Consider the following 24,106-nt stretch of genomic DNA (forward strand, 5'->3'; position numbering starts at 1 on the left):
ACACCACTGGACTTAACTGCATGGACAACAGTAGTTGTGTGCTGCACATTGGTTTTCTTTTTCTTTTGTCTTTCTGCCTCATTAGCACAAGCACCGTTTAATTTCTCCAACAGAGCCTCATCTGTGGTCCTGGGGTCCAGAAGTAGGGGCTGCATGTCTACTTTTATAATGTCACTTTGTAGACCAGTGAGTACAGTATGCAAGAACATGTTTTGAACTAATTCTGGATCGTATTTGAGGCCTGATTCTGCTTCTTGGGACGCAAACAAGATTTTCTGGCGCAGGTCAAGAACACGCATAAGGAAGTTCTGTGGTGTTTCTTTGTTCCCTTGGCTTTCAGAGGTAAGTTGCTTATAAAGTTCAGTTGCATTTTTTTCTTGGAAGTGAGAGCGCAGAATTCGTCTTAAGGTAGGCAGAGTCAGGTTTGATTTTCCTTCTAAATAGCTCCTTAACTGTAAGCCTGGGGAAATGGCACGAATGACTGCATCAACTATCTCACATTCTGGGTAGCCTCTGCTCAAACCGTTCTCAATTTGGTGTGCTAGACTTGAAAAAGTTAATTTCTCTTTTTGACCTGGGTCACCAATCTGTCCAGAAATTTTGAAATCTTTTCGCCAAGGTGGGCTGGGGTGTTGGGTACTCACTAACTGTTGTGGGTGTGCAGCACTTTGAAGCTGAGGCTGGACAATGCTGAAATTTGTGTTCGCTTCTCCCAACTGTTGAATTTCACTCAATTTTTGTTTCATTGCATTTTTTAGCTCATCTAACTCCCTTTGCAATCTATCTTTTTCTGTAAATTCGCTTGGTCCGGCGGTCTCATTTTCAGTGGCTGTATTGACTTCTGTAATTTTATCTCTCAAGCTTAACAGTACAGACATGCCGCCATCTTCTAGTTCCGTCATGCCTCCTTCGAGGTGTTGAAGGATATGAGAGATCAAAGACATACGAGATTTAGATGAAACATTCTCTTGGTCTGCTATTTTCAGGAACTCACAAACACCAAGAAGCTTGTCTTTGGGTAGTGGATTTAGCATGGCAATAACTTCAACTTGCATTTCCTGTAGCACTGTTGTCTCCATTTTTACAGTAGAGTGGGCCTTTTCACTGAGTTGGGGCTTACTTGAGACTAAATGAACTTTGTTTTACCTGATGATCTCTGTGGTCTCAGGTTTACGGTTCTTTGCCTCTGTCTTGCCTTTCCTGCAGGAACTCTATCCACTGTTGATCTGGGTTGAAATAGGGGATGTACTATATCAGGAAGTGTTGGCCAGGAAAGTGACGACTGTCTTCCGAAAAGTAAATCCCAGCGGAGCCTCCAAAATGTTGTACCCCTGAAAAGGGGAAGATGATTAAATGACAAAACTCGCAATCGCTGTTTCTCCACTGCAAGCTTTATATAGAATGGAGATTGGAGAAATCCCGCGAGCTCTCCCCCTAGTGTTCACGCAGACCAGAACAATCGATCCGGAACAATCGATCGTCCAACATATCGTGCCCATTAACTGATATAACAAATAACCATTAACAACATATTTATATTTTATAGACTTTTCTTCATATTCAAAATAGCAATTATATATTTATATATCTAATATAATTATATATTTCCGTGTAAACAGACTTATGCGTTTTTAAAATGCACCTGTTGCTTTTTCAATCGGTCACACGAGCAGCAATTTTTATTATGTCAGTCTCCAATTGCGCGCCTCCGTCCGTGTTTAGCCAAACCCGGCTTGATTCAGGCAGCATGTTATAACTGTACATTCTGAAATCCCACATATGTGATCGTACTCTCAGGGACACGGGAAAAACAATTCCATATATAGCTTCGTACAAAGTGTAACATTACTAAACAGATTTATGCTATTATGTGACTGTAAATTCCAATGAAGTAGGCATTTATATAGTGCTTTATTGTGTATTGCTGAAGGAAGAATGTAAGTAACCAAACAGATCTCATCCCCATTTGCTGCCATAGTAGGGAAAATAAATATAGGGGTTGATGGGGGATGAGATCTCTGGTTAGTTCTTTCAAATCTATTCAGCAAAACACAATCTGAGGGTGAGTAAATAACATACTTAACATACTCTCGGGTGAACTGTCCCTCTGAATGAAAATAAAGACAACCTTATTTGATAGGGCTTGTTAAACACACACCAGCTGGTTATAAAATAACTGGTAAAAAATAAAATCAAAACCTGCCTGTCATTCTCTGCCCCAACATCACTGTTCATCCACTTGATCACACTTTGAATTTTAACTACGAAACTAAAAGGACAGTAAATAATTATATTTTATAATGGAGCATTTATTGCATATCTATACCTGCGAGCACCTTGGTTAATGAACATCATTTTTCTAATTAAAAGCAATAAAGTGCAAATTTATATTCCCTTGAATGCTTATTCGATTTTTCTCAATATTTGGGACGGAATATAAAATAATAGACAGAAGGTGAAGAGAGACATTGGCAAACTTACAGAACATAACATTTTATCAAGTCCATTTTTATCCTCTTGTACTAGAAGACATCTAATGCATTACACCATTCATCCTGCTGTACATTACACTAAAGTCCTGCGTCTTTGCATTTCACTGACTCCATTTCGCTGGATGCAGCTCTTTCACGGCGAAATGGAATGATAAAGCTGGAGGGGATTAAAAAGACCTACATGGATATAATGGAGGAGAAATTAATGGATTTGTTTAAATGTGTCATGACAAAACACAAGATAGACCCAAGTGCGGGGGTAAGAATGTTTTATTTGCAGTGTACAGTCAATAATGCAGCAATTGTCCAGCTGGTGAATGCCCCCGTCCACGGCGGCCAGAATATAGAGCACCAGATCCCAGCAGCTATGGTGGGAGAGACACCTTTAACTCGGGTGGGGTGATCGGGTGGAAGCCGGGCAGTAGTCCTATGGGGCGCCAACGGGAGCTGGAGGACAATGCCAGAAGAGGTAAAACACAACAGGAAGATGCCACCAGACGGCCGTCCTCGGTCAGCGAGATGGGGAAGGGTGGAGAAAACTCTAGGAAACTGTGACAGGAACGTAAAGGCTAGACAGATTTACAAAAGACTTCTATAGATGAGCCGCAGCAACACCTAGATCAGTCTGAACTGGCAGAATGCAACAATCAGTCAACGGACAAGAGACACTGAGGCATTAAATAGGAAAACATAACAAGAGGAGATGGCTAGCAGGTGCAATGGGTAATAAGCTTAATGAGGAATAAACAGGTGTGTGAGCATGGAGTGGAAAATCACCCGTGTTGGGGAAACCTAAGGAAACACGGTGGCGGGGATAATGACGCAGACACTGACAAAGACAATACACCCACGTGCAGACAAATGCCCCAACCCAACCTGGGTCGTGACAAAATGTGTAAAAACCCAGTGACAAGGCAGATGTTGAGAAAAAACAAAATACAATGACAAGAGTTTAACATCAGTTGAGAAAAAAATCTTGATGCTAGAGGAAGTTTAGTGACAGAGAGTTTTGACAAAGTCAATCATTTAAATGCATATTGTACCGCCAATGAGATTTTGTTGTCTCCAAAGGCAATTTTGTCGCTTCATTCTTTAAAAACCTTTCGGCCAACATGATAAACAAATGAAGAGTGCTCAAGACATGGTACAAAAATGGAAAATTCAATTATGTTTGGATACAATTCAGAAGTTTTGGATCACAGAAAACATTTTTATTGAGTATCATGAGGCATTTGTAAAATTATTCTTATAGTCATAATCCAGGAGTGTGTAGAGTATTTTTAGATTCTACCTGAAAGATCTCTGTCCTCACATGTCACTGGCATGTTTGTGAAAAGAGTCGGTTCAGTCAGTCTCATCACTGCCGAGAAACACATAGAAGACTATTAATAAAATGAGTTAATCTTACACAGTAAAAAACACTTATTATGAACTCTAGATCTATGTTTTGGTGGTTTTGCTTACGACTGTTAGGGTAGAAACTCAGGAGTCAGATGCAGAGTTCAAAATGAAAGGTATTTATTAACAGCTCAGTACAGATCAAAGAAACACCAGGCAAAGACAGAAATACCAGGCAAAGCGGAAAAGGTTCAACAGGCTCGAGCATTCAGCCGGGGAGAGGTGAGAGGGATGGCAGAGGGGCACTGGGCAGATAGTAAGAGCCGGAGGGAAACGGCCCACGGGGAGACAGAGGCAGCCGTGGGAAAAAGGGGTGCGAGACTCCGGGTAGTCAGTACTTGGCAAGCGAGACACAATCCACAAGTAATCCACAAGACAGCAAGATAGGAAACCGGTGTGGAAGGATTAGCTGTGAGGTGATGGGAGGACAACGAGGAGGGCGGGGCACACACACGCGGACTCCGAACACATGGCGGCTGTCACAACAACACCGTGTGCTCCACAAAACCTAAACACAGACGAAACGAAGAAAACAAGCAGGTGGTCAGACAGGGGCGATTCTATGTTTTCAATATCAGGGGGGCTCAGCCTCCAATGAGGAAATATAAATATAAATATATATATATATATATATATATATATATAGAGCGAGAGAGAGAGACACACTCTAAGCACCACATACTGTATACATAAAATAAATGATTAAGAAAGAATATGCAAGAAAGCATAAAGACAAGTTATTGTTATTCAAATGAATATCACATTAATCGGTCAATCTGATCCTTTATAATACAAAAAGTGATAACAAAAGCAACAAATCCATATAATAAATGTCACAATCAACTACTGAATCATTATTTAGTAGGAATAACTTGATATGTTTCCCTGCCGTTCATTCTGATTAGCACGAGCGCTGTCACTCCTGTGCATGACTGCGTGTTCATCTATTACATCCACAATATGTTTTAAATTAATAATAAAAAATACTGCAGCGACTGAAAAATGACAAAGACCTTCTAGGTAAACTTCTGTTTACTCGGAACTCAGAACAATGAATAACTACAGTAATATAACTCTATCTGCCTTCGTCTTTCCGGTGCTGTCAAAACTACCGTCAAATCTCTATAACTTAGGTACAGCAAAATAAAACAGAACATCATCATGAATGACACATTTCTGTGCACTACAATATCATTATGCTCCTTTTCTAAAGTATGCCATCATTGGTGTGAAGTGATGCTTTCATTTTGCTGGAGGTTACGTAAACAACTAACGTTAGTAAACGAGGGGGGGACGTAGACAAAACATTTTTACAGTGGATGTTAAAGGATCTTGTATCTCTTCCAAATCATACTAAGATGCATTTATAACACAGAATGGCAAAGATGCAGATGTCATGTTAATGCTGCACCTTATAACGTTACTCTGATTATGACGTTCACTCCAATGTGCTGCTGTGTGAACTGAAGAATGCGCTCAATTAGACGGTCTAACGCAGTTTTCATAATAAGTGTTTTAAAGGGGACTATAAAGCAATATCGAATTCTTGTACAGATTACATTATTACTCACAATATTTTGGGGGGGGGCTACACTTAAAAAGGGCCTAGCAACGCCACTGTGGTCAGACCCAGGACCTGACCAGACAGAAACAACCAGGGTGGCACCTAACTGTGTTAGCTTTACACGTTTGCCACACTGACTATACTGTAAAATAAAGTGATATTTATCCACACAAAATTCAACAACACCAAACGACAGACCCAAGTGTTGAACTCTTGTCTTTTGCTGACGGCGATGTGGTGATGCATGAGATGTGACCATCTGGAAAGTTTAACCATTTAACGACACAAAAAGGTCCCTATCACTCTAATATTCTGTATTCTGAATAAATCTACAGCTCATAGCCATACAACACCAATGACTAAATCCCCAAATCAAATCAAGATAGGTCAAAGGTTAAAATCACAACCGTAGTTGGGCCAAACAGGAACAAACCCAAGAGTCGGGTTGTAAATTAAACTATGTTGTGTTGTTTCAGACCAAAATACTGGACTGTTTGAACACATGGTTGAGTCACACATTAACATTTTCTGGGTTATTCACCATATGCATCCCTTTTTGAGCATTTAAATTATATTCAGTTATTCTATTTTGTATTACATTAGGCATTTTCATAATGTGACATTCATTTCATGGCAATAATACATTAGGTCAATAATAAACCATTCTCTTTATGTGGTGAGAGCACAAGGCATGTAAACACAAATGGGCAATTTGTGTTTTTTGTTATAATTTGAGGGAAATATTGAGGTTATCATTTGTACTTTAAGAGGGTGAAGAAAATTCACAAAAACACCTTAAAGGGATTTAATTGTTCCAAAACTGGGGGGCAAAATCTGTCTGGTTATAAGCATTCTTTCAAATATCTTACTCTGTGTTCATCAGAACAAAGACATTTATACAGGTTTGGAACAACTGGTAGGTGAGTAAATGATGACAGCATTTTCATTTTTGAAGTATCCCTTTAAAGGAATGAGCTAGTAAATTCAACACTCATCACATGGGTTTATAAGCCCATTGATCAATTCAGAAGCAACAGTGACCAGCAGATCAGGATGCATTGCAATACATTAGAGAAGTCATTTGTTATAAACTAGAGACACATAATATGTGGTTCATGACAAGCATGTTTAAATAAACCACCGCATGTCAGTCATTCAACAGTTGTAATATTAACAATCTGTGAACAGTCCAAATGTCAAAAACTACACAAATTCATTCTAAACCACCAAAAGAGCATTCAGCCTGTGAAGTGTTCTTTGACAGCTTGATGTTTGCCTGAATCTCCAGCTAGATTCCAGACGGACTGTCTTCAAATTAAACTCAAATTTACATCACAACAGCAACATGACAGAACGACACACTGACACACATCTAGTAAACACGGAAAGTGTCTTAAACTCTAGTGAGCCGACACCTCAAACTGAGGTTTTAGGGATCATGTACACATGTATAATGTCTGAATGGTGCTTTAAAATACTGTCTAGGTAGGCAACTTAATAGTTTTTAAGACACTCTCTTCCTAGCAGACATTATTGGCAATTTACATAGCAGTGACGGTTAATTTTAGACAAAAAGTTCATTCAAACGTCGTCTTTAACCGTAAACACACACACGTGTCGTTGTTCAGATAGTCAGAGGCGGTTTCAGTACTGTGTAAAATCTGTGTTGATATCGCTGATCACGGCGAGTAAAGAGGGACAAACCGTGCATCAGAAACAGCGACTCTGTTCAATAACTTATTTGAAATGGTATTTAAATCATGTTTTCATTGTAGTTTTACTACACACTTTAATTGAAGATACGTAACACTTGTTTTGTGTTCAAAAATCTTCATTGAATAAATTGATGTGATTGTTGTGAATTGACTCCATGATGCCCCCCAGTGGATGAGTGTGGAACCACAGTTTGAACCTACATGACCTTTCTGATGCTGATGATGAAAACTCAGTATACATTGATTATTGAATATATTATACAGTAAATATACCATATAAATCACGCCTTCAAAAAGTTTTTGTACACAAAAGACTGTTTTATTTTTATGCTCAGGGGATTTTCTGGTGCTCTGGCGGTATCTTTCTTATCCTCAAGTGACATTTTTCTTGTGCTCCGTAGTTATTTTTCTAATGCTCAAAAGTAAATTTTCTTGTGCTCTGATGAAATGCAGATTTGCTGCCACTGGGACTATCTGTGGCTTTATGTGTGGCTTCCCGGGCTTGGGAAGATAAAGCACGGTTTTCTTAAAAACGCTCTGGCTGATGATGTTGCCACCATGGCTGGGAGTATCGAGGGACTCCAGTCCATGAAGTCATCCTCATCAACTTCCATTGGCTCTTCGTCCATGTAACTTGAAGAGGAAGCCCAAGAGAAAGATGATGGGATTGCAGATTCCTCATCAACTTCCATGGGTTCTTCGTCCATGTTACTGGAAGAGGAAGCCCAAGAGAAAGATGATGGGATGGCAGATGGTGTGAAGGGACTCAAAGCCACGCACGCATCATAGTGCAGCGGTTCATCCACCCGCAAGGCAAACATTTGCATGTCAGTGCCAGGCGTTTGAAACTGGGAAGGAAGGCTGGCATATGTCAAGCAGCCACTCGGCTGTTGTGGTGGTTTACACCTCCCAGATGCCATAGGACCAACGGCAAACCTGTGCCTGTAAGCACATGCATTCTGACTTAGTCACTGGGACCGGTTGCATAAACTGTTTAGACTAGTATTAGAACTTAGTCATGTGATTATTTTCTTCAAGTCTGGTCCTAACTTCTCCAAGTCAATTACATAAAAATGTAGATTGGGCAAATTGAAATGTGAAAAGTATGAGTGATCAGTCCTAACCAATTGTTTGTCAGTGAGACTAGTTGTTAGATGCAGTTTTAAGTGAATCTGACTCATGTCTGTGTTTTGTGGGCAATCGGCGTGCGTACGTGCAGAATGTAAACAACACAAACTTATAGCGAATCTACAGTTATGAATAATACGATCATGTATTGTGTGCTCGTGCTTTAGTTCCGCCCACTGTGAGCCTCCAGGCAGGTATAAAATAATCCTACAGCTGTAACTGTCTTTTCTAAATGTGATCAAACTAAACACTCTTCGAAGATATGAAGTATGCAATACTACTCTATAGGTACCGTTCTCAAGATTAATATGAGATTGGTAGAAACTACGTGTGTTACCTTCGTGTGAGACTTCTCTTAGGTGCTTTGTACGAAGACATCGTCAAACTTGTGCAGAAATAATCCTAAAGCTGACGATCTGACTGAAGCTGTGACGTACCTGTTGTTTTGGTTTCCATGACGACGTATCAAGCGCGTCATCTGAAGTTGCGCTCCTCTGCTGATTGGCCAAGGCCAATTTAGTTCCGTTCTCACTAACACTATTTTTATTTGCAGATATATACAAAACTATAAAGTTTGCTTAAACTTGGTACATTAATAAGCAGACAATTTGCCTAAAATCACAATTTGAGCAGCAATTTTTATTATGTCAGTCTCCAATTGCGCGCCTCCGTCTGTGTGCCGCCAAACCGAGAAGGGTCTATCTGCAGCCAGATGCACTGTCAGCCGCGCATGCGCACTCCAACACATGCACTGTCAGACACGTGTAGGAAATAAATGCACCTACAGGCCAATTGTAAGTATATTTATTCAATATTCAATTTATTTATTCTCATACAATATTAAGTCGAAGTAAAGTATTGTTTTAACTATATTCAATTTTAACAAGATTAAGTCGAAGTAAAAGTGTTATTATGAATTAATTGACAAATGTAATCGAAAACGTTCTTTAACATTATCAGACGAATGTTGTAAGTATATTGATTTCATTCATACAGTATTATATAGATGTAAAAGTATTGTTTTAATATATAAGATAATGTTTTCGAAAACGAACTTATAATCAGTGATACCAGATATATCGCATGATACTTGGGGAACGATACCTGTTATTCATACAGTAATTTAGTGAAGAACTAACGTTATCTAAATTAATTTTGTAGCATTGTTCTGAAAACTTACAGGAAAGTCTGTTGGTGACCTGCAATGTATAATATAATATATAATTTTTTTAGACAATGTGTTACTCAACATTATTTAAAATGACGTTGAAGTCTATAAAATGTAGGGATGTAACGATTAACTCAGCTCACGATGCGATTTATTCACGATTTATTTTTACAAAATTAACAACTTCCCTTTTATTATTTCTTAAATGCTTCACGTTTCTTTATATAATAAATTATGTTTTATTTCAAACAAAAAAAACTCTGTTCTCAGAGATTATAAGTGTCCAGAGTATCTGTAAACAGACCCCCATTTGAGACACATGTTGTAGATATTGATGTATGCGGAAAGGTTGTTCTTACGCCAAAACTTGGGGATATGTATGTTTTTATATGTTTGTATGTAAATAATGATATGATAAATACATTTAGAGATAGATATGGAGAGAGGAAATATTCAGATTTTTTTTTCAATAATCTTGTGCATACAGTACATAAGCTTGTACAGCCTTATATTTCTGAACAGCAATTATTATTTACGTATTTGTTTTTTGTATTTTTGACAGGGGCATTGCACATAGGATAACACCCGTAAATGGACTGAAAAAACAGGCCTTGATTTGTAGGTTGGCTATCTATCCATCCATATATCCGCCTGTTTATTCCAGTGTTTCCCCTACCATTATTTAAGGGGGGCGCCCCGCCCTCCTAATGGCTCGCCCCGCCACCCTTGGACGTCAAGTAAATTTGATTTGATTTTCTTTATAAGCGCCAGATTACAATTTGTTATTTTATTAAACAAACTAAATAACCCTTAAGTAATATGTTATTTATCTTATTTCCACGATGGCATGTCTTTTCTGTCTGTGTTTGCGCGTTTACAATTATCCCAATGAGTACGCACACGCGCTCACTCACACACAAACAAACATTAGCGGACAGAGAGCGCGCGGCGGGAAATATGTCGCTTCAATCAGATGAAAACCAAATGAAAATATTTGCGTTTTTTAAGCGCTCACAGGGAACTGAAGATGGCAAAACTCACTCCACTGCGAGTAGCAGCCGGAGTAGCTCTCCTGCTCCAAGTCTAAGTGTTGCTCATCCTGCCCCTGACAAGCATCAAAAGTCCATTCATCACCGGATGGCGGTTAAAATGTATATTAATGAATTACATGCCGCTTAATATTTACATATATGTGTTTAAATTTTTTTAAGTCAGGACATTGTAAATCTGCTGATTAAATAAGACAAGAGATATTTAATACGCTATGCAGATGGCTCCGTGTTGTATGGGAATGTCACGTGATGACGTTCAGAACAGCGTCCGCGTCTGACAGGATTATTCTCCAATAAATGCATCATAGAAATTAAAGCGTCTCACAAAAAAGCCCATTTAAAATTAGTTTATCATATAAAGGTATTAACTAACATTAACGAACAATGAATGAGCAATATATTTGTTAGTATTTATAAATCTTTTTTTAGTTCTTTATTTTTTTAAGCTCTGGCCCATATTAACAAATACTTCTATACATTTAACAAAGGTTATTTGCCAAAGTCAATTTTAAAAAGATTTAAATACATTTATTTATATTTATATATAACATTTTTTAAATTTTACAAAGCATTACCCTCCCAGACAATCAATGTATGTGACTAGATAGATAGATAGATATATAGCACATAAAGAATGAATAGGAAATGATTTCTCGTCAATTTTCCCCAACCAACCCCCCCCAAAGCTGTAAACCTAGGGGAAACACTGCCGTCTGTCTATTCAAATCTATCTATCTATCTAAATCGTATCATATCGTCCATTTATCTTTCCCATCCATCCATCCAAGTTATATGTATCTATCTTTCTATGAAATTTTGCTTATTCCCTCCTTTCATTATATTTAAGGGTCCACAGTACAATCATATGGCAACGACTGTGGTGTGTTTATGTTAAGATGTACATTATGTTTGTAGTTAATAGTCTCTTTCATTTATAGTCTACATTGTACATTGTGCTGGATGCCCCATTTGACTACACAATTGTAAGTATTAGTACAGTTTTCAATAACTTTGAGACTTTTTTGAGACAAAGAGCATTGACTTTTATGTTTTGAGCAGCAGGACATGGTAGAGCTGAGGAAATGGTGGTGCGTCATGTTAATGGAGAACTGTGGACTGGACAGGTATGGAATTTTTTGTATTTTGAATATTTAAAGCTTTTATGAGAAAGGAATTATCTAACATTCAATATTCAATCACTATTTTCCAGGCATGGAAAATTGTTTGCCCACTATACAGAGGAGTCTAAAGCCTTCCTAAGAGGTGATCAGCAGCCTGTATTTAGATTGCAAAAAAGGAAGTTGGAAGAAATCTCTCAGGTAAAAGCATATACTAATCATAAGGTTAAAATGGCATGTTGTCATGACTAACTTGGTAAACTTGTGCTGTATTTTCTCCACTAACAGGAAGAGCCTTTTGACGGACAGGTAACTTCTCAGGTAACTCCTCAGGAAAAGTACCGGGTAGATGAAACCAATCTTTTCATCTGTGAGTTTGCATCGGAGAAGCAGGTGGTTCAGTCTCCACGAAAAGTAGGTTTTGTTAGAGGTTGTGGCCATTATTGCTCAGCATGTTTTTATTTATCATCTTCTGCATTGTTGTTTCTTTAGAGCGTGTCATGACGGATCTTACAAACTGCCAGTCAGTGGGGCTTGGAGAACTCTGGGGATCTTCTTTGCTCAGTTCAGCTTCCACTTATAATGTGCATGGAGGATGATGAAGCTGCAGAGGCCTTGGAACAGTTCTTCAGTACAGATTTCATAGAGCATGATAGTGTAGAGCCTCTGATGTTTGTTTTTACTTTTATGCAGGACATGCATACATTTTTTGAGAATGTGGTGGACAAAATGCATCTAAGAGTCTTTTGTCGAGTACAAAATAGAACAGGGTTGTCCATTTTTTGTTTTATGTTATGATTTTATGTTACATTTTTTGACAATGCCATGATATGTAATGCCACATATGCATTGAAAACTATACTCAATTTCGCAAAAACAGACGTGACTGTCCTGCTCTTATATATTTATATATATATATATATATATAGTATGTCTATATAATAAAACTTTATCATTAAACCATTGATTAACAAGCACCTTTTTATTGTAGAATTAGTCATTTATGTTTGTTTATAATTTTAGCCCGGAAGATTACGTGTACAAGAAAAGGTTTTATTTAGTAATGTATTTTCCCAATATTTCCCAAAATAATCTGACATTATTAATGTAGATGTTCATTAATGTATTTCAGCTATAATTATAATAAATACCTGGCCTTGACCCCAACCATCCTTAAAAAGCACCAACCTTCGCATTTTATTAATAGAATCTTACAGTTAACCTCGTGAAATACGTTATTATTTTGATACGGTTGTCACAGGAAGTTCTTTTTAAGTCGTTTACACAGCATTTTTGACCTGCATGTGCGCGGCTGAGAGTGCATGTGTCTGACAGTGCACTTCGTCTGCAGACAGATGCTATTGGCCAAACCCGGCTTGATTCAGGCAGCATGTTATCACTGTACATTCTGAAATCCCACATATGTGATCGTACTCTCAGGGACACGGGAAAAACAATTCCATATATAGCATCGTACAAAGTGTAACATTACTAAACAGATTTATGCTATTATGTGACTGTAAATTTGAGTGAAGTAGGCATTTATATAGTGCTTTATTGTGTATTGCTGAATGTAAGTAACCAAACAGATCTCATCCCCATTTGCTGCCATAGTAGGGAAAATAAATATAGGGGTTGATGGGGGATGAGATCTCTGGTTCTTTCAAATCTATTCAGCAAAACACAATCTGAGGGTGAGTAAATAACATACTCTCGGGTGAACTGTCCCTCTGAATGAAAATAAAGACAACCTTATTTGATAGGGCTTGTTAAACACACACCAGCTGGTTATAAAATAACTGGTAAAAAAGAAAATCAAAACCTGCCTGTCATTCTCTGCCCCAACATCACTGTTCATCCACTTGATCACACTTTGAATTTTAACTACGAACTAAAATGACAGTAAATAATTATATTTTATAATGGAGCTTTTATTGCATATCTATACCTGCGAGCACCTTGGTTAATGAACATCATTTTTCTAATTAAAAGCAATAAAGTGCAAATTTACATTCCTTTGAATGCTTATTCAATTTTTCTCAATATTTGGGACGGAATATAAAATAATAGACAGAAGGTGCAGAAAAACATTGGCAAACTTACAGAACATAACATTTTATCAAGTCCATTTTTATCCTCTTGTACTAGAAGACATCTGATGCATTACACCATTCATCCTGCTGTACATTACACTAAAGTCCTGCGTCTCTAAACTTCACTGACTCCAGCTGCCTTTTCACTGACGGGAGCTGGAGGACAATGCCAGAAGAGGTAAAACACAACAGGAAGATGCCACCAGACAGCCGTCCTCGGTCAGCGAGATGCGGAAGGGTGGAGAGAACTCTAGGAAACTGTGACAGGAACGTAAAGGCTAGAAAGATTTGCAAAAGACTTCTATTAGATGAGCCGCAGCAACACCTAGGTCAGTCTGAACTGGCAGAATGCAACAATCAGACAACGGACAAGAGACACTGAGGCATTAAATAGGAAAACATAACAAGAGGAGATGGCTAGCAGGTGCAATGGGTAATAAGCTTAATGAGGGATAAACAGGTGTGTGAGCATGGAGTAGAAAATCACCCGTGATGGGGAAACCTAAGGAAACACGGTGGCGGGGATAATGACGCAGACACTGACAAAGACAATACACCCACGTGCAGACAAATGCCCCAACCCAACCTGGGTCGTGACAAAATGTGTAAAAACCCAGTGACAAGGCAGATGTTGAGAAAAAACAAAATACAATGACAAGAGTTTAACATCAATTGAGAAAAAAATCTTGATGCTAGAGGAAGTTTAGTGACACAGAGTTTTGACAAAGTCAATTATTTAAATTCATATTGTACTGCCAATGAGATTTTGTTGTCTCCAAAGGCAACTTTGTCGCTTCCTTCTGTAAAAACCTTTTGGCCAACATGATAAACAAATGAAGAGTGCTCAAGACATGGTACAAAAAAGGAAAATTCAATTATGTTTTGATACAATTCAGAAGTTTTGGATCACAAACAACATTTTTATTGAGTATCATGAGGCATTTGTAAAATTATTCTTATAGTCATAATCCAAGTTAAGTACAATAAGAAATTCGATTTTAAATTGTTCTCACAACAAAAGAATCGGCGTAAACCGAGTCAATTTCTTGCATTCCTCACCTTTATCTAAAAGAGCCACATAATCAGTTGCGGCCACTGACCATAAATTTATGTGGGGCGATTTCTGGGTTGTATAGTGCTTTAAAATGATAACGTCCTTTAACTCTCAAACAAATCACTAAAACATGTTATCAAAAAATCGCACTTGACATTTTTAGAACTTTAAATCACACACACATATGCTACTTAAGAAATTTACCGGAAAAGTATTGTAACTATAAGATACAGAAAACTATTCAGTTTAGTTCAATCAGACAGCTTTTGTCATTGCACGACCTGGTAAATGTCATATTCAATAAAAAATTTTTTTTTTACAAACTACAGTCCCTTACAAAAGTCTTGTCGCTTGTGTACATATTGACCTGAAGTGCTGCTGAAATATATTTCTAATCAAGATTTTTTTTACAAGAAATGGCTCATTTTAATCTCAACATCTCTTGTAATAATGTTTCAGTGCAAAACAAAACTGTCAAAAAGGATTGTAATATTCACAGCTTGGTAAAGGCAATTGAGTCAATTTTTGAAAAGATATAAGTGTTGTCGCCTTGTCATATGAACCTGTAACTAATAATGGATGAATTAGGTGTGTATAAATAGAACCCCAGTACACTAGACCTTCACATCAACTGCAACTAGACCTCTGCAAACATGCCTAAGAGTCACCATTAGACTAAAGTTTTGATTATCAAGAGGCTGAAGACAAGATCCACTGCTGATGTGGCAGACACCTTCAATGTGTCTCAACGTCAAGTACAGAGGATAAAAAGATTTGAAGAGACGGTAGACGTTTTTGACAAGCCCAGGTCAGGCAGACCCCGCAAGACAACTGCTTGAGAGGACCGATTGTTGGCTCGAAAATCCAAGGCCAGCCCATTTTCCACTGCAGCAGAGCTCCACGAGACCTGGTCATCTGAAGTCCCTGTGTCAACCAGAACAGTTTGTCGGATTCTGTCTCGAAATGGCCTCCATGGTCGAATCAGTGCCCAGAAGCCAGCACTAAACAAAAGACAATTGAAAAACCGTGTGGCATTTGCCAAGGCCCACAGCCTGCTAAAAGGATGGACGCTGGAAAAGTGGCAAAAGATGGATTTTTCAGATGAATCTTCTGTTGAATTACACCACAGTCGCCGCAAATATTGCAGGAGACCTACTGGAGCCCGCATGGATCTGAGATTCACCCAGAAAACAGTGAAGTTTGCGGGCGGAAAAATCATGGTCTGGGGTTACGTCCAGTATGGGGGTGTGCGACAGATCTGCAGGGTGGAAGGCAACATCAATAGTCTAAAATACCAAGAAATCTTAGCTACCTCTTATATTCCCAACCATAAAAGAGCCAAATTCTGCAGCAGGATGGTGCTACATCGCATAGTTCCATCTCCACATCAAAGTTCCTCAAGGCGAAGCAGATCAAGATGCTCCAGGATTGGCCAGCCCAGTCACCAGACATGAACATCATTGAACATATGATGAAAGGATGAAAGAGGAAGCATTGAAGACGAAACCAAAGAATATTGATGAACTCTGGGAGGCATGCAAGACTGCTTTCTTTGCTATTCCTGATGACTTCATCAATAAATTGTATGAATCCTTGCCAAACCGCATGGATGCAGTCCTTCAAGCTCATGGAAGTCATACAAGATATTAAATTTGGATCTCAGAGCGCCACTACTTAATTTGCTGACATATTTTTGTATTTGCAGTAAATTTGTTCAATTACTGTAAAGGCAACAAAACTTTTGTCTTGCCAAAATTTGTCCTTTCTGTCTTGATTAAATGATCAATCTTTTTCCAGTGAAACTGATTTATTTCCGTGCATTAAAAGTTATTTGGGAGGGTTTTAGCGTTTCATATGAGCTATTTCTAACACCAATTGATTAATTAAAAGTCAGGTTAAGAGACCTGACTTTTGTCAGGGACTGTAGACAATTTGTATCTTTTTATCTTAAATATATATATTTTTTTGGTTTTGCTATTGTTTTTTTACCAGAATTGGACCAATTTCTATGCGAAGAGATCTTTGGGTTAACGTAAAAGCGCTACATTCTTTACTATATCAATGCAAAACATGACATCTGTAAATCATCATAAACATATAAAAACAAATTATTGTATGCACAATTTAACAAACCCATTTTAACAATGTAAGAAGAAACAGATAAACAAAGACACATACACAATACAGATAAACAAAATGGGGGAAAAAATAATTACTATTTTATAAAATCTCATCACATTTCTTAAAAAAAATGCATGGTAATATATAAGAATTATAACTTCCCAAAATCAGACATGAGGCAGTCGTGGTCCCAATATAACAGTTCCTTTCGGTCACAACTCCTCCCGCACCCACTTGGCAACCTAAAATATGGGACATACAACACATTGATTATAAGAAAATTTGATTTAGTTTTAAATATAGTCAGCAGAGAGATTTTTGTGTGTACATGTGGATGTCTTTAAAACTTTTTTTGTGGTTTTGACAAAACCAAATGCTTACAAGCTAACCATCAATATTTAATTGGGTGCTTACCGGAGTTTAGTAAAAAGTGCAGTAAAAGTCAAAGGTCAATTGTAGCCTATGGGACCATTTTGCAAACAGCCTTGGAGATGTGTGATCATAACACTTATCAATGTTGAAACACATTCACACGGACCACCTTCATTTATTGGATGGATATAGGTGTAGCCAAAACATCTGCTGTTCTTAAAAACATAATAAAGAAATAATAGTATGAAGGATATGACGACGCTTTAACCTAAATTGACAAAAAAAACGACACGCGTGTATTGCTAAACACAAGTGGAGGTTGTCAAAAACGTACATTTGGTCGATGAGACGAGAAAGCGCTGAATAAAACGTGCAAAGTCCTGAGCGTGCCCTGTCTTTCAGACGCGGAAACAAAATGGCGGCTTGAAATCTCCTGGAGGTGCAAAGCGTGGAAGTGCGCCACAGAGCGACAGTGGCCGAAATTGATATTGCATCCGTTGTATTTTAGCACTACCATTGAAAATGAATGGGAAACGGTTTAGGGCAGTTAAGCGGAACAATCATCTAGCGGGGGCGTTGTTTTTACCCTCTTAATTGTTTTACTAAGAAGGAGCCACTTACATCTGCCCATGTGTAGACGAAAAAGAAGCAAAATTTAAACGGCCCCTAAATTATTCGTACACGGCATGGTAATAAAACATTCGGGGCTTTAGATTAGATTGGATTCAACTTTATTGTCATTACACATATACAAGTACAGTGTAACGAAATGTAGTTTATGTCTAACCAGAAGTGCAATTAGCAAGTGTAGGATATACAGTGTTAATAAATACAGAATACAATATTATGAAAATACTATACAGTGGGCCTGTACTATGAAAAAAAAACTTAACAGAAGGAATGTTCTATGAAAATATGACAGTCGGTATGTACTATGAACAATATATACAGAAGGCTATATACTGTGAACATTAATGAACAGGTGGATATGAACATATAACAATTAGACTATACAATAGTGCAAGTGACTTAAGTGTGCATTAATTATAGACATAGCTATTAAAGTTGTAGTGCAATAGATGAGTTAATGCGGTTATTAAGGTTATTGTGCAGTAGATGAGTTAGTGCAGTTATGAAAGTAGTCCATTAGTGCAAATGAGCATTCAGTATAATATACCTGGTGTGCAAGTGAGCAGTCCGGTAGAGGAGATACATGAAGTACTGGTGTGTACAGTTCAGTCATGCCCATTACGGACATGTGCCGCCATTTCCCACAATTACACTGATTAAACACAAATTCCTCTATAATAAGAGGACCTCTGATATGCTGCTTCAAGAAAAAAAAAACACTCTTCCGGTCAATTCTTATTTTGACCAAAAAAATAGCTCTGTCACTTTAAAATGAGCACGAGCAGTTCGTCAGACTCTGAAGAGTCCTTCATGACGTGACAGCGCGTCCCCAGGCTATTATCTCCCTCAAAGTTCTTATCAGATGTTTGGTTCATTCGCGATCGTTCTCGGTGTTTTGAAGGAGTTTATATATCTTGCTGTTTCTGATCTGCTTGGCTTAGTGAACAAGTGCTACTCGAATTGATAGAGAAAAATCGTATCTGCTTTAGACGAGATTCTGAAACCGATTTCCGACATAATAGATCGTAAAGCATCAGTGGTGAGTAACTGAAAACAACATTCATTTTCTTGAAGAAATGTAAAATCGTTTTGTAATATGTAGGTAAACGTATAAAAGTGAAGGAAAAAGGCATTCATTTTCGTCTAACGTTAATAATACTAACTAACTTAATAATAAAGTGTTTCTACACCACTGTATTTAAACTTTACCCCCTCTTTTAGCATGATTTAATGTGTTAGGTTATATTTACCCCATTAATGTGTTAATATATGATAAAGGATACTATTCTTATATTTGACTATACAATATAAAGACAAAACATAACATTTTGATATGAATATATTGTATGTATATATAAATAATGACTGTTGATTTCATATATCTTGTTATTATCCTATAATATATGATTAATGTAATAATATAATATGATTAGTCCTGCTGACTATTTTCAAGACTCAATGTTTAAAAATACAACCAGTTTACTTTTAGATGACAAGGCTATTACTTTGGAGCCAGTTTGACCCAAAACATAACAGGAAGGTGAAATGTTAGTTTTATAATGTGTCAGAAAACTGAAGTGAAGTCATTGTGCATCTGTCAGTAATGAAATGTTTTCTTCGTTCTGCAGAGAAAATGTCTCGAAACAAATTTGTACCTTTCCAGCAGTCCACACACCTCCCTCCCTTCATCATAACGGGTGAGAATAAAAATCCCCATTTTAATGTAAAAAAGCATGATTGTGACACAAAATTCATAAGGTCTTTATTCAATGTCATAAATGTGATGTCTTGCAGGACTTGGTGGACAGCACCCACAACCACCAGCTTACAGGAGCTACGACAAGGATTGTGGGAACATTAGTTCCCAACAGTCCAGACCCCTTCCTACCTTTAACGTCAGAGGTATGCTTGTAAAAGTAACATTAAGCTGGCTTACTAAAAGGAAAAATTGAAAGACTTGTGTAGAAATGCGTGCGTGTGCCTTGAACCACCATGAATTTGTTAATCTAATAATAAGCTGATTTTGTTCTGTGGTTTGTTTATTTCCAAAGCATGTTTTAGTTATACAGATAAAATGGAGGAAATATAATAATTTGTATTTATTTTTTAAATATGTGTAATAAATCGGATGTTATGCAGGTGCTGATGTACATCAGGCAGTCTCACCAGGTAAGAGGTGTAAAGTTCTGCTCCCCATCACAAAGGGGTGTAGGAACATTAGTGCTTCCCAGAAGTCATATGACCTACCTCCCATAAACATCGGAGGTGAGCTTGTCAAACCAATATTATGCTAAAGTAATAATACAATTGTGACATTTTTATATAAATCCTTGAGTGTGAATTTAAAAACTAAAGGCACATCTAATGTTTTAAAATGTGTTATGAATCACATGCAGGTGCTGATGTACATCAGGCAGTCTCACCAGGTAAGAGGTGTAAAGATCTGCTCCCCATCACAAAGGGCTGTAGGAAGATTATTGATTCCCAGCAGTCGTACGACCTCCCTTCCATAAACACCAGAGGTGAGCTTGTCAAACCAATATTATGTTTAAGTGAGAATCAAAATTGTGACATTTTTATATAAATCCTTGAGTGTGAATTTAAAAACTAAAGGCACATCTTCACTGTTTTAAAATGTGTTATGAATCACATGCAGGTGCTGATGTACAGCAGGCAGTCTCACCAGGTAAGAGGTGTAAAGATCTGCTCCCCATCACAAAAGCCTGTAGGAAGATTATTGATTCCCAGCAGTCGTACGACCTACCTCCCTTCATCATAACGGGTGAGAATAAAAATCCCCATTTTAATGTAAAAAAGCATGATTGTGACACAAAATTCATAAGGTCTTTATTCAATGTCATAAATGTGATGTCTTGCAGGACTTGGTGGACAGCACCCACAACCACCAGCTTACAGGAGCTACGACAAGGATTGTGGGAACATTAGTTCCCAACAGTCCAGACCCCTTCCTACCTTTAACGTCAGAGGTATGCTTGTAAAAGTAACATTAAGCTGGCTTACTAAAAGGAAAAATTGAAAGACTTGTGTAGAAATGCGTGCGTGTGCCTTGAACCACCATGAATTTGTTAATCTAATACTAAGCTGATTTTGTTCTGTGGTTTGTTTATTTCCAAAGCATGTTTTAGTTATACAGATAAAATGGAGGAAATATAATAATTTGTATTTATTTTTTTAATATGTGTAATAAATCGGATGTTATGCAGGTGCTGATGTACATCAGGCAGTCTCACCAGGTAAGAGGTGTAAAGATCTGCTCCCCATCACAAAAGCCTGTAGGAAGATTATTGATTCCCAGCAGTCGTACGACCTCCCTTCCATAAACACCAGAGGTGAGCTTGTCAAACCAATATTATGCTAAAGTAATAATACAATTGTGACATTTTTATATAAATCCTTGAGTGTGAATTTAAAAACTAAAGGCACATCTAATGTTTTAAAATGTGTTATGAATCACATGCAGGTGCAGGTGCTGATGTACATCAGGCAGTCTCACCAGGTAAGAGGTGTAAAGATCTGCTCCCCATCACAAAAGCCTGTAGGAAGATTATTGATTCCCAGCAGTCGTACGACCTCCCTTCCATAAACACCAGAGGTGAGCTTGTCAAACCAATATTATGTTTAAGTGAGAATCAAAATTGTGACATTTTTATATAAATCCTTGAGTGTGAATTTAAAAACTAAAGGCACATCTTCACTGTTTTAAAATGTGTTATGAATCACATGCAGGTGCAGGTGCTGATGTACAGCAGGCAGTCTCACCAGGTAAGAGGTGTAAAGATCTGCTCCCCATCACAAAAGCCTGTAGGAAGATTATTGATTCCCAGCAGTCGTACGACCTCCCTTCCATAAACACCAGAGGTGAGCTTGTCAAACCAATATTATGCTAAAGTAATAATACAATTGTGACATTTTTATATAAATCCTTGAGTGTGAATTTAAAAACTAAAGGCACATCTAATGTTTTAAAATGTGTTATGAATCACATGCAGGTGCAGGTGCTGATGTACATCAGGCAGTCTCACCAGGTAAGAGGTGTAAAGATCTGCTCCCCATCACAAAAGCCTGTAGGAAGATTATTGATTCCCAGCAGTCGTACGACCTCCCTTCCATAAACACCAGAGGTGAGCTTGTCAAACCAATATTATGCTAAAGTAATAATACAATTGTGACATTTTTATATAAATCCTTGAGTGTGAATTTAAAAACTAAAGGCACATCTAATGTTTTAAAATGTGTTATGAATCACATGCAGGTGCAGGTGCTGATGTACATCAGGCAGTCTCACCAGGTAAGAGGTGTAAAGATCTGCTCCCCATCACAAAAGCCTGTAGGAAGATTATTGATTCCCAGAAGTCGTACGACCTCCCTACCATAAACACCAGAGGTGAGCTTGTGAAACCAATATTATGCTAAAGTAATAATACAATTGTAACATTTTTATATAAAGCCTTGATTGTAAAGTTATATACTAAAGGTACATCTACACTGTGTTAATATTTGTAATGAATCACATGCAGGTGCAGGTGCTGATGTACATCAGGCAGTCTCACCAGCTAAGAGGTGTAAAGATCTGCTCCCCATCACAAAGGGCTGTAGGAACATTAGTGCTTGCCAGAAGTCATACAACCTTCCTCCCATAAACATCAGAGGTGAGCTTGTCAAACCAATATTATGTTTAAGTGAGAATCAAAATTGTGACATTTTTATATAAATCCTTAAGTGTGAAGTTTAAAACTAAAGGCACATCTACACTGTTTTAATATGTGTAATGAATCGGATGCAGGTGCTGATGTACAGCAGGCAGTCTCAACAGCTACGAGGTGTAAAGATCTGCTCCCCATCACAAAGGGCTGTAGGAAGATTATTGATTCCCAGAAGTCCAAAGACCTGCCTCCGTTAAACATCAGAGGTGAGCTTGTCAAACCATATATTATGCTAAAGTGAGAAAAAAATTTGTAGCATTTTTATATAAAGCTTTGAGTCTTAAGGTAAAAACTAAAGTTACATTTACACTGTTTTAATATGTAACAAATCTTACGTTTTGCAGGCGTCGGTCCACTGCGCCCTCAGCCACCATCTGACATAAAACCTGACGGCAAAAATATTCTTCCCAGCATCTCAAAGAAAAAGGATTGCGGGAACATCAAGGGTTCCCAGCTGTCCAAAGACCTTCTTCCGTTTAGCGTCAGAGGTGAGCTTGTCAAAATTAAGCAGATGTGCTAAAGTGAGATTTCGTAACATTTTACATTTGTAAACGAAGCATTAATATGAGAAGGTCATCAAAATAGTGTTTGTATATATATATACAATATACAACAGCATCCGATGAAACGATCTATAAAGGTAGCATACTTTGTAAAATTTTTAGCTATTAGCACTGCCTTCTTATAAAACACATTTAAAAGTTGTATTATGATCTGTTGTGTTCTGTTGTTTGAAGGTGGACCATCGCTTATCAAACATTCCTTCCTGAAGAAGAGCGTGTATTCTCAAGCAGGTGTAAAAATCGTTGAGAAATGTCCAAAACAACAGATATCCTGGTTGTCGTGTCGAGAAACCACACCGAAGGTGAGTGTATAAATGTGTGTTTTCTTCAATATAGTTTTTTATATCTTTTTGTTACAATGAATATTGTAAAAAGTGCTATATAAATAAAGGTGAGTTAAGAGTTGAAGTTGTCAGAGCTCTTCTAACACATTTCTTTTTTTCATTGTCATCAGAAATTGTGCCTTTCACTCTCTGGAAGGAATCGTTGATAGCTGGATGAATCTTGGGAAACCCATGAGATGTCTCACGTATTATATGACACACATACATACATACTATATTAAGGATACACCCGCACACATTTTTGATAATACTGCTATTTAATAATTTAGAAGTTTTTTTTATTTAGAAGGTTTTAATTTGTAATAATTATTTAATTATATATCGCTACGGCAAAGGCGACCGCCTCGACGAGCAGCGGGGGTGATATGGGGACTGCTATGGATGTCGCTTCGCCAGCTCCGGCTCGGCGAACCGCCCATACCCCAGCTCGCTCACCTGGTGCGTCCCCGATGGGCGGCGGTAGACCATTCCATAGCGGGAAGACTCATAGGCGGGATGAGGACGAGATCTCTGTCACGGCATCGGACAGCTGCCTACTGGCATCTGACGGGGACGATCTCTCCGAGCTCC

General features: G+C 37.9%; 1 protein-coding gene and 2 long non-coding RNA genes across 14 annotated transcripts; 1 reads left to right on the forward strand and 2 right to left on the reverse strand.

Annotated features, from left to right (window-relative positions):
* Positions 1-3,541: 3,541 nt before the first annotated feature.
* LOC130411280 (uncharacterized) lies at positions 3,542-8,842 on the reverse strand. Its single transcript, XR_008905054.1, has 3 exons — positions 8,735-8,842; positions 3,957-4,398; positions 3,542-3,852 (listed from the first exon to the last, which is right to left on the reverse strand). It is a non-coding gene; the product is annotated as an uncharacterized LOC130411280 (long non-coding RNA).
* Positions 8,843-12,836: 3,994 nt separating this feature from the next.
* Positions 12,837-17,836, reverse strand: LOC130411856 (uncharacterized). 2 transcript variants are annotated; one of them, XR_008905121.1, is made up of 3 exons: positions 17,610-17,836; positions 17,318-17,485; positions 12,837-17,145 (listed from the first exon to the last, which is right to left on the reverse strand). It is a non-coding gene; the product is annotated as an uncharacterized LOC130411856 (long non-coding RNA). The 2 variants fall into 2 exon arrangements; XR_008905120.1 differs by having other exon boundaries at positions 17,318-17,490.
* Positions 17,837-18,735: 899 nt separating this feature from the next.
* LOC130411854 (uncharacterized) lies at positions 18,736-23,814 on the forward strand. 11 transcript variants are annotated; one of them, XM_056736831.1, is made up of 17 exons: positions 18,736-18,944; positions 19,534-19,602; positions 19,700-19,807; positions 20,045-20,170; positions 20,302-20,427; positions 20,562-20,687; positions 20,785-20,892; positions 21,130-21,255; positions 21,387-21,518; positions 21,653-21,784; positions 21,922-22,047; positions 22,179-22,310; positions 22,444-22,575; positions 22,710-22,835; positions 22,974-23,117; positions 23,367-23,494; positions 23,647-23,814. In XM_056736831.1, the coding sequence occupies exons 2-17, from the start codon at positions 19,539-19,541 to the stop codon at positions 23,680-23,682; spliced, it is 1,872 nt and encodes a 623-aa protein (XP_056592809.1). In that variant the 5' UTR covers positions 18,736-18,944; positions 19,534-19,538; the 3' UTR covers positions 23,683-23,814. The 11 variants fall into 11 exon arrangements, with proteins under 11 accessions (XP_056592809.1, XP_056592805.1, XP_056592808.1 ...); XM_056736827.1 differs by having other exon boundaries at positions 21,659-21,784; positions 21,916-22,047; XM_056736830.1 differs by having other exon boundaries at positions 21,393-21,518; positions 21,916-22,047.
* Positions 23,815-24,106: the final 292 nt, after the last annotated feature.

Source organism: Triplophysa dalaica, chromosome 22, assembly GCF_015846415.1.
Source record: "Triplophysa dalaica isolate WHDGS20190420 chromosome 22, ASM1584641v1, whole genome shotgun sequence".
NCBI classification, from domain to species: domain Eukaryota; kingdom Metazoa; phylum Chordata; class Actinopteri; order Cypriniformes; family Nemacheilidae; genus Triplophysa; species Triplophysa dalaica.

What these genes read in the sequence shown, in the direction of transcription:
- LOC130411854 (XM_056736826.1), top strand. Translation starts at nt 19,539, where the DNA reads ATGTCTCGAAACAAATTTGTACCTTTCCAGCAGTCCACACACCTCCCT. An exon ending in ACCTCCCATAAACATCGGAG is followed by an intron (nt 20,171 to 20,301) that starts GTGAGCTTGTCA and finishes AATCACATGCAG; the next exon opens with GTGCTGATGTACATCAGGCA. An exon ending in ACCTCCCTTCATCATAACGG is followed by an intron (nt 20,688 to 20,784) that starts GTGAGAATAAAA and finishes GATGTCTTGCAG; the next exon opens with GACTTGGTGGACAGCACCCA.